The sequence below is a fragment of the Halichoerus grypus genome, chromosome 5, assembly GCF_964656455.1.
Source record: "Halichoerus grypus chromosome 5, mHalGry1.hap1.1, whole genome shotgun sequence".
Lineage (NCBI taxonomy): Eukaryota > Metazoa > Chordata > Mammalia > Carnivora > Phocidae > Halichoerus > Halichoerus grypus.
In genome coordinates, this window is record NC_135716.1 from 54,165,291 (window position 1) to 54,180,758 (window position 15,468).

The 15,468-nt window shown below is 36.0% G+C and overlaps 1 protein-coding gene and 1 long non-coding RNA gene across 4 annotated transcripts in view; one reads left to right on the forward strand and one right to left on the reverse strand.

Moving 5' to 3' along the window:
* ZC2HC1A (zinc finger C2HC-type containing 1A) overlaps positions 1-1,921 on the reverse strand; it is a 51,385-nt gene extending 49,464 nt beyond the window's left edge. For both annotated transcript variants that reach the window (XM_036110940.2, XM_036110939.2), the window contains exon 1: positions 1,835-1,921. In XM_036110940.2, the coding sequence (XP_035966833.1) occupies positions 1,835-1,850 (16 nt within the window). In that variant the 5' untranslated portion in view covers positions 1,851-1,921. The remainder of the gene's footprint in view (positions 1-1,834) is intronic.
* A 62-nt stretch (positions 1,922-1,983) lies between these two features.
* LOC118547441 (uncharacterized) overlaps positions 1,984-15,468 on the forward strand; it is a 110,457-nt gene continuing 96,972 nt past the window's right edge. For both annotated transcript variants that reach the window (XR_004923090.2, XR_013447832.1), the window contains exons 1-2: positions 1,984-2,087; positions 6,463-6,592. This is a non-coding gene — a long non-coding RNA (uncharacterized LOC118547441). The remainder of the gene's footprint in view (positions 2,088-6,462; positions 6,593-15,468) is intronic.

A 15,468-nucleotide genomic window follows, 5' to 3' on the forward strand; every position in this document is an offset into this window, starting at 1 on the left:
AAAAAAAAACCCGAAAAGTAAGGAGCAAGTACTGTTTACCATGATACATCACAAGCTGGGCCCATAAAACATACCCCTCATAACGTATCATATTACATCAGAATACATGTATTTTTCCACCCATGTAATTGAATACTATACTAGGTTTTCACTATATTTTAAAAACATTCTTAGTAAGATTTCAATAGTAATGTCTTAGTATTGCTAGAATATAAGATTCACTATAACATAGACTCAATGAGAGCAGGGCTTTTGACTGTATTTTTTTTTGCTACGTCCCCAGGGCCTAGAATGGTGCCCATCATAGACAAAGTCATTCATCTAACCACAAATATTTATTAAGTACCTACTCCGTGTCAGACACTGTTTTACGTGCTTAGCATACATAAGTAAAAAACAATGAAGATCTTTGCCTTAATTACAAATATTAAATAAAATAATAAAAATCTGCAGAAAAGTTGTTTTAAAGCACTTAATGTGTGTTATGATAACATCACAAGAATTCCAGAACCCATGATCCTACCCACTATGCTACAAGACCACCACATATTTTTAAATTTATTTAAAAAAATAAGGTGCCTCCCGGAGTCCTCTAAAAAAAAATAGTATCTTGAAAGTAAGGAGTATGATCATTACAATTCCTATTTCATGGAAACTTAATGATCTCCCTGAAATAAATTAAATGATCAGAGAACAGGACCTTCATTTGTCATTATACTGCTGCTGCCCACAAATGGAAAATTATCAGAATTCTTACCTACCATTCTCCAGCTGTTTACTATGAGGATAAAAGCGTGAAAAACTATCATATTCATCATTACATTTGTTTTTTGGTATGCTTTGGTACCTGCAAAAAGTTACCAGTTATTACTTTTCACTTCATAACACAACCTGAAATAATCTGCTCTCTGGCATGCAACAATACAGGGCTCAATGCCTCTGTTTATTTTTAATTCCACCTGAATCTATGTAAAATAGGAGGGGGAAAAAAGAGCTAAACCAAAGCAACACGATCTTTCATCGGAAGGATTAACCACAATTTGAAAAATAACCTTGAAACTGTTGTTGCCAATGTTAGCTGGGTTTTTTTTCCTTTGTTGTTTTCAGGTAAATGTTATACTACAGGGGATAAAATGGACAAAAATAATAGAGAAGTGAAAGAATTGGGAACAAAGCAAAATCTGGAGTCATGGTTACAGCACAAGGATTAACTCAAGATAAGGAATCAATGCCGGCTCTTCCTTACTGAGTCGTCATTAATAAGCTCTTAAATCCTTCTGTTAATCTATTGTGCCGGCTCTGAAGCTGGCCAGTGACTCTTCCTTGGGAGATGCTCTTGGCATCCCTCCGATAGAAGATGCGGTAGAAATAGAAAAACGGTTACCTAGGGAAACTGGCGAAGGAAAGTGTCAGGAGCTAGAGGCTGAAAACACACCCAGCAGAGGCTGGCAGTAGGGAGGCCATGGACATTAACGAAGAGTCCACTTGGCAAGAAAAATAAAATCTGCCCGGAGACTGTGATTACCCAAAGGACACTCAGGAGTCAGGCAAGACCAAAAGATGGCAGGAAGAGAGCTGCAGGCAGACGCCAAAGGCAGTATCAGGCTCGCGGTGGGGAACCCCAGCTGAAGACCGTCTGAGGCGGGGCAGCCAGAGGATCATTAGCTCCACGGTGTTGGGGGCTGTAAGGCTACTGCCCGCCAGGGCCTCCCGAGGAGCGGCGGGGTCCACCGCTTCGGTCCAGCCCTCGCCTCCCGGGCACCGCTGTCCTGGGCACTCCGGGTTGCTCCAGGCCCGCTCTAACCGCCCGGCCCACACCTCTTCACCTCCTCACCTTCCAGTCCCTCCATTGCGCCACCGCCTCTTGTTCCGCGAGATGCCTCCCCCAGCACCCGCCGCCACCGCCGCCACCGCCGCCGCCACCGCCCAGCTCCGGCTGTAGCAACCCGGCCGCACCTCCCACCCGCTAACATCCTGGACTCCCATTGGCCCGACGTTGGCGGGGCGGGGCTCAGGAGAGGCGGGGCCTCACGGGGAGGCGCGCCTTCTGCAGCAGCCTGGACTGAGCTCTCCTGGTCGTCCTCCCGGTAAGCCTAAACCGCTTCAGGTTGCGTACTGTCGCTGAACGACGCCTTTGTTCTCCTGACTGTAGACTTGTTTCCCTCACACACTATCCTTTCATTTAGAATGTCTCAGCACCTCATGGGCAGCCCTTCACCAGTCCCTCAGTGAGTCAGTGCCGTTCTCTCTTCTCGTCTCTCCCTCTCTGAGGGCTCTAAGCAAACAAGCAAACCAAACACACGCCCTACTTGCGAATATGCAGCGCACTCTCCATTTTCCGCTAGCTGGTCACACGACGTTACCTGAGTGTATGCCCTAGACCTGATAGTCACACACAGATTTAGGAGTTAAGGCACTCCCTCCCCCCCGCCTCCCGAAATCATACTTTGTGTCTGGGATTGTAGAACTGAGATCGCTCTAAACACTTGGAAACAATTTTCTCAGCATGAAAGCTTGGGCGGAAAATTAGAAGTGAAACCCAGCCCTCCCTTCATCTTCATCTACTCTGGGCCTACCCAGACCCTATACTTTATCATCCTTTAACTAAAATACTTTGCTGGCTTCATAACTTATGAACTAATACCAAAATTATGTTTGATCAAGGAGTTTAAGGGCGGAACTAACTTACGGAATGAGGCCTATTTCTGTCAGAGTCAAAACCTTTTGGGGATGAAGGTAACTTCAAAACTAGCTAAAATTTTTATTTAACAGTCTAACACATTTCACTAGAACTAAATTTCTTTGAAAATTTGATTTAGCAGTGATAAACCATATTTGTTAACTCTAGTATATCTACTGGCAAGTTATCAGTATTAATATAATTTCTGTAACAAATGTTATATTAATTTTCTTATTTATCTGTTCAGTTGCAGAGTTTTCACATCACATTTAACTTTGTCTACTGTTAAAAGTATGTATCTTACAAAGCAGTAGCCTTTAGGAAGCAAATGGTCCTACTCCCCACTCAGATGAAGGTATTACAGTTGACCCTTGAATAATATGGGGGCTAGGGGTACTGACACCTGCAAGTGGAAAATCCACCTATAACTCTTGACTCCTCAAAAACTTAATAGCCTGCTATTGACTGGAAGCCTTACCAATAGCATAAACAGTCAATTAACACCTATTTTGTACATTATATGATTTATATACCCTTCTTACAATAAAGTAAGCTAGAGAAAAAATGTTATTGGGAAAATCATAAGAAAGAGAAAATACATTTACAATACTGTATTTATAAAAAAAAAAATCCACATGTAAGTGGACTCTCACAGCTCAAACCTGTTCTTTTCAAGGGTCAACTATATAAACTAGAAACAAACACTAGAGGGGGACATCACCTCTTATTGGGAAAGTTATCTAAGTACAGTTGAATGGGGTATGGTTCATCTCTTACACAGAGTCATGTGAAGGAAAACTTGAACCATGCCTGTTTCTATTCCTGCCCTTCCCATGGTTCTGCTCTGACTTTTCTGTTCCTCTAACATCTGAGATCCTAGGCCTTACTGGCCAGACCACAGCCACCTCCCACTTAGCCTCCCTGGCCTAAGTGGAAAGGTCCTTTTTCCTTGGTGTTTCTAAAACAAAGCTAGAATTGTGGGGGGGAGTGGATGGGGAGGACTTTTAAAAGAGCACAAAGGAGGAAAAAAACCACACTTGGAAGAAAACCCAAAAATAAAGAAGCAATTTACTTTACAAATTACAAGTTCTTGAACTGAAGTCAAGCTAAAGATTGAGTTGGCTAATACATACTCTATTATGCATAATAGCTATAGCAACAACAAAAACAATAAGGCAATAATAATGATAACAATACAATTTTAAAAATCATGTTAGGCATATTTTAAGTCCTTTTCATATGTTCACTTATTTAATCTTCAAAACAGTTCTTCAGAGTAGATACTATAATTTTCATTTTTCAGAATTCTTCATTTTCTAGATGTCTCAGATTAATTTGTTTGCCATATTTATACTACTAGTGTATGTCTGATTTTACCTATGGCAGTTTCATGGGACTCCTCACTTTCCTTCCTCACCTTGCCTTCTAGCTGCCTTAAATATAATTCTAATTGTTCAGACATGTTGTTGAAGGTATACTTGGGTAGGCATTACTACTGTGAATCTTAATTCTTTCAAACGTGCCTGCTAATCTCCTGTATAGATAATAGGCCCTCAGCACTTTTATGCTACAGCTATACTGGCTCCTGCAGCTTTTTTCCTGGTCCTGACCTCTGTGCAAAGAGGACAGTTTCTTATCTGCCTTCCTAAATTCCATCCTCTGTCTCCTATATGCCTGGCCTGGGAGTCTGGTCTTGGTGTTCTCTTCTGACTTTACTTCCTCTTGATTTATTCCATTCTTCTGATGTATCCATTCAACAAATATTTGTTGAGTACCTACTATATTTCAGGCCCATTTCTTTATTAGCCAGTTACTAAAATGATTACTAGCCAGTTATTAAAATGAATGAAGCTCAGTTCCTTCTCTTATGTTCCTTATCTGTTCATATTTTTTTTAGCTGCCAAGTGATCTTTTTAGCTGATGGTAACATTCATAGATGAATACAAAATAAAGATTCTCTCACCTCTTTATCATACAAAAAAGAAAGCAAAGGTTCAGAGATGTTTATTGACTCAATACAGGTGACAAAATTAGTAAGTAGCTGAAATAGATATTGGACCCTGTCTTATTACATCATATCCTTGATTCTTTATGCCTTGCATTACTTTCTCTTCAACCATTATTTCCTGGAGCCAGTCCACTTATCTTTTGCACCTTCCAAAGGGCTGAGCAAGCCACATATATCTTCTTGTTTCAAAGCTCCCACCTCCTGTTGGATCTTACTCAAAGATCAATTTCCCTTTCAGAGACAACATTTGGCTCTCATTGAAATCATTTTCAGAGCATAGCTAAATGTGATTCTAAATCTCAGTGAGAATCCAACTCAGTTTATCAACTCCCACTATGTAAGGCATTTCTTCTCTCCACAGCCTCCAGAGGAATGGCCCACTATAATTTAGTAATTCACACATTTAGTAATCATAACAAAATGATAATTTTCATCAAGAACAAAAGAAGCATATTTCCCCTAAAAGGGGAGAAGGAGCTGTTGAAGAGTTTTCTAGATAGAGGAAGCACATCCTGAGTTGGCTCTTACTAGTTTTATTTTGTAGATTGAAGTAAAAACAAATTTCTTTAAGTGTTCAGGGAAAAATATAGTGATAGTCCTAAATAAGGAAACACTGAGAAAAGGAAAAAAAAAAAAAAGGAGGAACTTAAAGCAAGCTTCATCTCCTTCATTGATTGGAAGGCTACTCCATTCACAGTATGATAGTGATTATTCCACTCTTTCTCCTCTAGTTCCAAAAGAATCTCCAGTTCCAAAAGGAATCTCTATTCTCTCCACCTTCAAAATTAATTCTCAGCAGCAATGAGATACATTTTTTCAACCTTCAGTTAGGATCCCATCTATCCATCCCTTGCCACCACAGTCCCAAATCTTATCTGAAAATTTGTTAATCCAAATACTCTCACATATACAACTCTGTTCTCGGCACAACAGGAAGCTCCAAAGACGTCTCTCTGCTTTCTGTGCAGTTAACATCTAGTAGAGGAAGCCCTGGGCAAGACATAATACAGTGATAGAGGACAATATATTCAACATATTATTAAGTCTTAGATGATTTGGTACAGCTTATAAAAGTAATTGGTTTCAGGGAGACATTTGCATGAATAGAACAATTTAAAAGGTCTTATGAAGAAGTAGAACTTAAATTATATCTTGAAGGGTATCATTGGATAGGTAAAGATCACCAAGGATGAGGGGGACAATAGCATAAGACTTAAGAAATTAATGGAAGTCTGGCATGTTCTGGGATAGTCAGTAAAGAAACAAGAAGAGTAATTAAATATATTTATTCATGATGTAATATTTTTTCCTAAGTTACAAAGCATAGGCATTATAGTTATATAATTCATATATTTTTAATCTCAGATGCAGGGTGTTGAGTTAATAATACTTACCAGTGTACAACACATATGTTAACTGCCTACACAAAGGCATCTTTCTTCCCCCATTTTACTGCTTAGACTTTCATCCACCATTTTAACTCTATTTACCAACCTCCTCACTATAAGCACCATTATATTGCATTTAAGTTCCAAAGCTCACAGATATCTTTGGATATATGTGGTTCCTTGAAACATATGTGGTACTGTTTTATATGTGCATCTGTTCTTAATTTATATACATGACATTATACTATAGCCTTCATTCAATTTGTAATTTTTAAATAAATATTCATTTAGAGATTCACCCATGCTCCTGTATATAACTAGTTTATTGCTTCTGCATGCTGAATTACTGTATGTATACACCACATTTTGTTTACCCATTTCTATAGTGATGGGCACCCAAATGCCTCTAACCTGCTGCTACAATGAACATCTTTGTGCCTGTCCCCTTATGAACCTGGGCTTAAGTTTCTCTGGGATGCATCCCTGGAATGGATTACTGGATCATATTCATTTCTAGTGAGTACGCCCAGATTGTTCTCTACAATGGCTGTACCAGTATGCACTGCCATTAGCCATGTGCAAGAGCACTCATCTTCCTATAACTCATTAATAGCTGGCTTACCTCAAATTTTTACCAATCTGTTGAAAATCAAGACTTGGGCATCTCTTTATATACTTGCTAATTCAGATTTGATTTTCAGTGAACTGCCTAGTTTTATCCATATTTTATATTGGGATTCTCATTTATTCTTATGGATTTGTAAATTCCTTGTATATTTTAGATGTTGACTTCTTGCTGTTTTGGTTATTTTGATAATCTTTTTCCAGTTTGTGACATATTTGATAACTTTGTCTATTATACCTTTCATTGAATGGAAGTTTTTAACTTTAATTCTGTCAAGTCCATCAATATATTTTTCTTATGAATTGTACATTTGAGTTTTTATTAGAGTTAGAGTTCTCTTCACCTCTAGATTATGAGAGTATTTGCTTACACATTTTTCTATTAGTGTAACCAAATCTAATCCTAAAGAAACAGAGACAATGTAGATACAGATTAGGGAGGACAGCAGAAACATTTTTTTTTTCTAGTGTCCTGTGTGTTATGGAGTAACTCTAAAAATTCAAATAAGAACCAATGCCTAGAACTGTTTTGACACATTGTGAACTTGAGCTTTTTGCCTATTGTTGCCAGGAGAACCAAGTTTTCTTAGGTGCCCCTTTTCCCACCTGGAGGAATAGAAAAAAAGAAAAAAAAAATCATGAGTCCGTTCCCCCTTGCCTTATTATTAATCATAGCAGCTTGCTGGGGCCTTAAAAATGCTGTAACGTATTGCAAATAAATATTATGTAGTGTTAATGATGATGTTAGGATATTTATACTAAGGACAGAAAAGGAAAAGTTTCCCATTATAAATCACGTAAGTGAATATCTTGGTACTTCTTTATGATTTTAAAAGCCTTGTGAGTCTGCTTCTTAAAGCAATTATTAGATACTATAGTTTCTCCAGCTACCTTTTAATGGAAACAGCTGTATGAGAATTCACCTATGAATACGTGTAATTACTAATATAATTGATTACTTGGTTTTAAGAACAAACAGGTGAAAGTGAAAAACTAAAGCTCTAATTTTCATTGTAGCTATGCATGTTATTAGAGTTATCTGCCATTAACTATTTATACAAATGTCCACATTTGCAAACCTATCTTTCTAGAAAAATTGCTTATTACAGTTTTACATTGAAAGTACACTATTCTATTTACTTCTTACTTAGAATAAATTTGGTATATTGTCTATCTAATTTTGTAATATGAATCCAACAATTGTTTGCTTGCTGTTTCTAAGAAACAGAATTGCTTAAGCCTTAAGTACACTTGGGTCTCTTAGCAGCTAACAGATAATCAAGAAAACAGAAATAAGGATTTCCTCTGGCTCTGTTTTCAAAACAAAATGGAGTTTATATTTTCATAAGAAGGAGAAATTCCAGATAATAAAATAATAGTGTTCATAGGAACTTAATTTATATGTAATTCAAGGAAGGACCAATTTTTAAAACTGTAAAAGACTACAGTGAATGTCAGTCTTTTTTCTTTTCTTTTTTGAGAATTCAGAGAGCTCTTAACACCTTTGCAGTGCCTCTGTTATTATGAACGTCAGTGTCCTTTTGTAGCAGAGGTTGTTGTTGCCAGTTTCAAATTCCCTTTACTGGAAGTTGCAGTTCTCTCACTCAAGAGGAGTCATCTCTAACAAATCACTTATAGGAGAATTCCTCTCTTGGTCCCTGCTTCTAGGGAACCTAACCCAAGATCCCTTTATAGGTATGTAGTAATGCCAATTTAATGACCTAGTGCTATTACTAAAAGTTATTGCATCCCATGCCTAGCTGTACTTGAGTTGATAATAACTATACAGAATATTAGCTATTCAGTGTTTTTGATAATCTACATTTTCATAGGGTACTGTTGTTTTTGAGAAGCTTAGTGTAATACTACAGTCATTGGTATTCAATAAATATTTGCTAAATGACTGAATAGATATGAGTGAATGGTGTAGTTTCAAAATAGTTCTTTTAAGTAGTCAGAGAGGTTTTATTTAACACATAATGGTTAGGGTTAATATGTTACTATGCTTACCATTTTCCACAAACTCTCATGTTGTCCTCATAACCTACCTGTGAGGTAGATGTTATTCTTCCCATTTTCATGTTGAAGACACTGAGATTCAATAAGACTAAGTGACTTTTTCAAAGTTACAGTGAATAGTAGTGGGGTTGGAATAGGTAAATAGATTATCTGACTTGAGATCCATATACTATAGCAAAACTGCTTTTTCTTAGTAAGAATAGTGAGCCTATTGAGAACGACAAGGGAAGGCATTGGATTTCTACTCTCTCAAGTTTCAGATCAGGAAAGAGAGGACTGATAAACTGTCCATGGAATGAAATAAAAGCAAATCATATGAATTACTCTTTATTTCTCTTAAGGACAGAATCTATGTGTGATGGTTAATTTTATGTGTCAACTTGGCTAGGCCAGTTTCTGGATAATTGGTCAGAAATTATTCTGGATGTTTCTGTGAAGGTGTTTTCTGGATGAGATTAACATTTAAATTGGTAACCTTTGAATAAGGCAGATTGTCTTCCGTATTGTGGGTGGGCCTCATCCAGTCAGTTGAACAAAGACTGTCTTTCCCTGAGCAGGAAGGAATTCTGCCTTTGGACTCAAACTATAACTCTACCCTGGATTTCCAACCTTATGGCATAACCCTGCAGATTTTGAACTTGAAAGCTTCCACAATCATGTGAGCCAATTGCTTAAAATAAACCTTTCCTCCATATATATGTGTATACACACTCCATATAGACATGTGTTGATGCACATGTGTACATACATTGTGGTAACAGAGTTGGTAGATATAGGGGTATAGTTTTATAATATTTAATATTACTCATCTCCAGGTTACAAGTGTACACATCTTCTCTTGCTAATTACACTAGCCACCAAAGGGTGCCTTTAAGTAGATCACCCACAAAAAATAGTAGCAAAATGTGAAACAAAATGCTATTTTTTTTTATTATTGGTTGGGTTACTATCCAATACTTCCATTGTTAGAACTACAGTAAAGCTTAGTTGAGCTATATAACATAAGTTATTTAGTCAGCTTGGGCTGCCATAGCAAAATACTGTAGATTAGGCTTAAACAACAGAATCTTACTTTCTCACAATTCTTGAGGCTGAAGTCTGAGATCAGGGTGCCAGCATAGTTGGGTTCTGGTAAGACTCTCTTTGTGGCTTATAAAGAATAAATTTATTGCTGTGTTCTTCCACTGGTAGAAAGAGAAAGATCGAGGCACCTGGGTGGCTCAGATGGTTAAGCGTTTGCCTTCGGCTCAGGTCATGATCCCAGGGGCCTGGGATCGAGCTGCTTAGTGGGGAGCCTACTTCTTCCTCTCCCTCTGCCATTCCCTCTGCTTATGCTCTCTGGCTCTCTCTATCTTTCTGTCAAATAAATAAAATCTTAAAAAAAAAAAAAAAAGAGAAAGATCTCCCTCTCTCTTTCTCTTCTTCTAAGGTCACCAATCCTATTGAAGTAGGACTCCCACCCTTATAACTTCATGAACCTTTGCTACCTTCTAAAGAACCTATATCCACACACAGTCACACTGAGGGTTAGGGCTTCAACATATGAATTTTGGGAGAACAAAATTCAGTCCATAGCAGCATTTATTTAGACATAGTATTGGAAAATTAAAAAGTGACATACAATTTGTATGGCAGTGTAATTTATAGTGACTTACTGTTAAATGTCACCCAAAAAGAGGGTGTGTGCACAGGTTGACAGATTGAGGCAGAGTGTGTCTTTCCTTAATATTAGTATGGAAATCAAAAAGGATATAGTAAATATTTCAAAGAGAATTCATAGGCCTTGTCGATGGGTCAGATGCATTTTTTTTCATGTCATCTGCATGCATTTATCTACTTCCAGTATTAAAACAACTTCTAATAACATCATTAAAATATAATCTTACCATTAAAAATCATGGACAGGGCCGCCTGGGTGGCTCAGTGCGTTAAGCATCTGCCTTCAGCTCAGGTCATGATCCCAGGGTCCTGGGATCGAGTCCCGCATCGGGCTCCTTGCTCAGCAGGGAGCCTGCTTCTCCCTCTCCCTCTGTTGCTCCCCCTGCCTGTGCTCTCTCTCTCTCTCTTTCTGTCAAATGAATAAATAAAATCTTTAAAAAAAAAATCACAAAGAAATAAAATTATAATAAAAACTAGTTTTAACTTATTACATATAATACATGCTCATTAGGTATTTGTTGAATAATAATTTATCTGTCAGTTTTACACAAACTAGATAAAATGGCTATTATAATTGAGGATTAACCATAACTCCATGGCTTTCTGGCAATTAAGGTTACCCAAACTAAGAAAAAACAAACTGAGTTACAAGATCTTTTTTTTATCAGTTATTAGGGAGTATTCTGATTCCTCAGGAATTTTCTCCTAAAACTGAATTATAAAAGCAATTTATGGTGAGACCATCGAATTGAAGGCAAATTAGAAAATTAAGATGACTAGTCTGGATGATTAGAAGAATGGAAATGCTAATGGAAGAAATAGGAAATTGGCAAAGAAGTTCATTTGAAACAAAAATATGCATTTGGTAATTTATAATAATGGGAAACTTCAAGACAGAATATAAAGCTAAATATGGTATTTTCAATAATGCATAAGATGTATTTTGTCAAAGAAAGATTTGTGTTTCTTTTTAGAAATTATTAAAGTCGTTGTGTTTTTTACAGATATTTCTGTACCAAGATATGAAGAACTAAAATTTGGGGGGCTTACTAACAAGTCAAATCATTTGTATATGCGAAATTACAGAATAAAGATAATGAGTTAACTCTCACAAGATCAGGGGTAAATTTAATCATCTTCAACTTAAGATTCAGCATTAAGTGAACTAACACACATTTCCAAACCAAGTGAAATTCCCTATAACAAACTGTCATTGCCTCAAAGTTATAAGTGAAAATTCCTTAAAACTATAAATAATAGTATTTTCACTGTTTTATGAAAGCACTTTGACTCTCTTAGCAAATAGATAAAAATTAAATGGTAAATAATGGTAAATTAAAAAAACAACTTATGGTAAAAAAGATACAGAATAAAATAGATATAACATAAATTTTTTTGATGTGGAATTATAAATACCCATAAACTTTTCTTTATCTATCTAGCAAATACAATGACTCTGTTTTTTCAAAAACAAATATGGCAATTGTCTTTCATTCTTTCAAGATTTGTCATTAAATTCCTAACTGAGGCTTATAGATTCTGGCTTCGATATATCTTTGCAGCCAGAGTTGAAATAATTAATATAGGGTTTATACTTCCTACTTCCACATAGTAAAAAATAAATAAACATGATTGGGTCTGTATTGAGGTGTGTGATATATAAATATGAAGTCTAAATATTTGAGGTTTCAATACTTTTTTTTACTATTTTTATTTACAGAGATCTAGTAGTACCAGTGTAGCCAAGAAATTTAAAGTAAATTTATTTTGAAATTAAAAATGAGGTTTCATTATGTATCCTTTACAAATGGACCTTAGAAATGCAAAAATGGAAAAGAATATTCTACGTTGGAATTTTTGGGTTTTTACACAATGAAGCATCTTTATAACAAACACTTTATAGTTCTTCCTTAGAGACAACAATAGAGAGAAATTGCAAAATTACATTTTGTGCTCCAAATGATGAGCACTTTGCCCAATAATTCTGTGAAGTCTGGCTAAAAATTGCAGCAGCATGACAGTGTTAACACAAGTCTAGAACAGAATTAACCTATTTGAGGTCAGTCTGTCCTTCGGAAGTTTATTTAAATTGAACACTCTTTTTTTCCCCAAGAACTTTGCCAATTTATATTTTTATATTCTCTTGGTCATATCTGACTCCAAGGACATAGTTTTGCTGAATTATCAACTTTATCCCTGGTGCTTGGTCCTCCTTGCCCACGCTCAATGATGATCCCAATGTGGAAGTCAGACCCAATTCTTTTTTATTCCCTTAATGCCATTCCCATAAACATCTACATGTATAGTAGATTTGTGAAAACTTAGCATTAAAAACAATACATTGAAACCACAGGTTTGATTATGATACTTAGAAACTAAAATATTAAAGATATAGTTAAAGTCTCTTATATAAGCTTCTCCAGTTTGCATTAACACAGATATTAAATTTTGGTTCTAAATACCAATTTTTAACAAACATACTACACAGGTGAACTTACTATTAGGTGAAATTAAAACAGATAGCTGAGCCACATCATAAATTAATAGCATTTTTTTATCACTGGAAATTTCCATGTTAAGTTAAATCACTTCTTCAAATTTTGAAAATGAGATGAAGAACTTATCAAACTCAACACTCAAAAAACAAATAATCTAATCAAGAAATGGGCAGAAGACATGAACAGACATTTCTCCAAAGAAGACATACAGATGGCCAACAGCATGAAAAAATGCTCAACATCACTCGGCATCAGGGAAATACAAATCAAAACCACAATAAGGTACCACCTCATACCAGTCAGAATGGCTAAAATTAACAAGTCAGGAAATGACAGATGTTGGTGCAGATGCAGAGAAAGGGGAACCCTCCTACACTGTTGGTGGGAATGCAAGCTGGTACAGCCACTCTGGAAAAGAGTATGGAGGGTCCTCAAAAAGTTGAAAACAGAGCTACCCTACAACCCAGCAATTGCACTACTAGGGATTTACCCCAAAGATACAAATGTAGTGGTCCAAAGGGACACCTGCACCCCAGTATTTATAGCAGCAATGTCCACAATAGCCAAACTATGGAAAGAGACCAGATGTCCATCGACAGGTGAATGGATAAAAAAGATGTGGTGTGTGTATATGTGTGTGTGTGTGTGAGTGTGTGTGTGTGTGTGTGTATACACACATATATATATTTAATGAAATATTACTCAGCCATCAAAAAAGTGACATCTTGCCATTTGCAACAATGTGGATGGAACTAGAACGTGTTATGCTAAACTAAATAAGTCCGTCAGAGAAAGACAGTTATCATATGATTTCACTCCTATGTGGAATTTAAGAAACAAAACAGAGGATCATAGGGGAAGGGAGGGAAAAATAAAACAAGATGAAACCAGAGAGGGAGACAAATGATAAGAGACTCTTAATCAAAGGAAACAAACTAAGGGTTGCTGGAGGGGAGGGGAGTGATGGGGTAACTGGGTGATGGACGTTCAGAAGGGCACGTGATGTAATGAGCACTAGGTATTATATAAGACTGATGAATTACTGAATTCTACCTCTGAAACTAATAATACACTATATGTTAATTAATATTAAATTAAAAAATTTTTTTTTAAATTGAAAATGAGAAGGTTCTTTTTATTATTTTATATGTATTTCCAGATAGGAACTTTCAAAATATCCAAATGATTTTTCACATTTTTTCACATCTCAGTCTAATGTTTCACTCTTAAACAGCAGTATCTTTTATCCTTACTTTTAGTAATACGGGGTATAAAATTGAATAAAATGTAATATGTTTTCTGAGTAAAAAGGTGAACATGAGGAAGACAGACTAATATGTTAAAGTCTAATATATTTTGTGAATGCTAGTACACTAAAAATCCGTAAATTGATAAATTAGATTGAATACCATATTGAAAATAATAGAATTTAGAAAAACTTAAAAAGGATTAAGTCAGATAATGTTTCATGCTATTTTCTCCAGGGAAAGAAATGTTGAATTCACCTTTTTTTTCCTCTTCCATAAATTATTTTTACCATTTCTTAATCCCTCAATTCCATTTGCCATTTCTCAGTTTCTCAAGGCAGAAATTCCATTTGGCTACTTGTCCAACTGCAGCTTCCAGTGTAATTTTGTATTGATGGTAAGAAGCATTGCCTAAAATCTCAGAAGGTAACAGAGTCAGTGACCATTTTTGCATAATATATTCTGGCTGGCTGTGTTTTTCTACAGAGGTACTTGATGGGCTAGAAATTCATCTCATTCAGTAAATTATAGGAATTGATATAACAAAAATAAATAGTGAAAAACAACAAAATAATGACAGAAATCTCAAAAAACTCAATCTGACTTTAAAAAGTACACGTATTTCTAATAACATAATAATGTAATCACAACTAATTCTAGTTTTTTGTCATTAAGGAAAAAGGTCAAGTTCATAGAGCTGGCTGGTAGAAAGATGATTGTGTGGGAAAAAGAAATAGTGCAGAATAGTGATTAGACCTTTGGTCTCTAGAGCGGGAGTTGGCAAACTACAGTCTATGGATCAGTTGCCTGTTTTTATAAAATAAGTTTTATTGGAATATGGCCACCCACATTTATTTACAAATAGTTTTTTTTCCCCCACTATAATGGCAGAGTTGAGTGAGTATTTACAACAGAGACTGAATGGCCTGCAAAGCCTAAAATATTTACTATCTGGCCCTTTAAGGAAAAGTTTATCAATCCACCCCTGCATAACAAACCTGGATTTGTACCCTTCCTTTCCTTGAAAAATGGATTGAGCTTCTCTGAGCCACCCATTCCACACTTGTAAGATGTGGATAACAATAGCTAATTTACAAGGTTACTATGAAGATTAAATGTGGAAGTTCAGGTGAAGCACATAGTACATAGTACGGTGTTAACAAATAGCTGGAATTATGAGCTTGTGTTAGGCCATGTTTTGTTCTGTATTATCTCACAGATCTATTTATAGATACTAAAATTATTAGCCAACATAATTCATAATCTTTACTAATGTTATAATGGGTAAATTGTTAGCCTAAATAGAATATTTTAAAATACCAAAAATATGCCATATTTATTCATA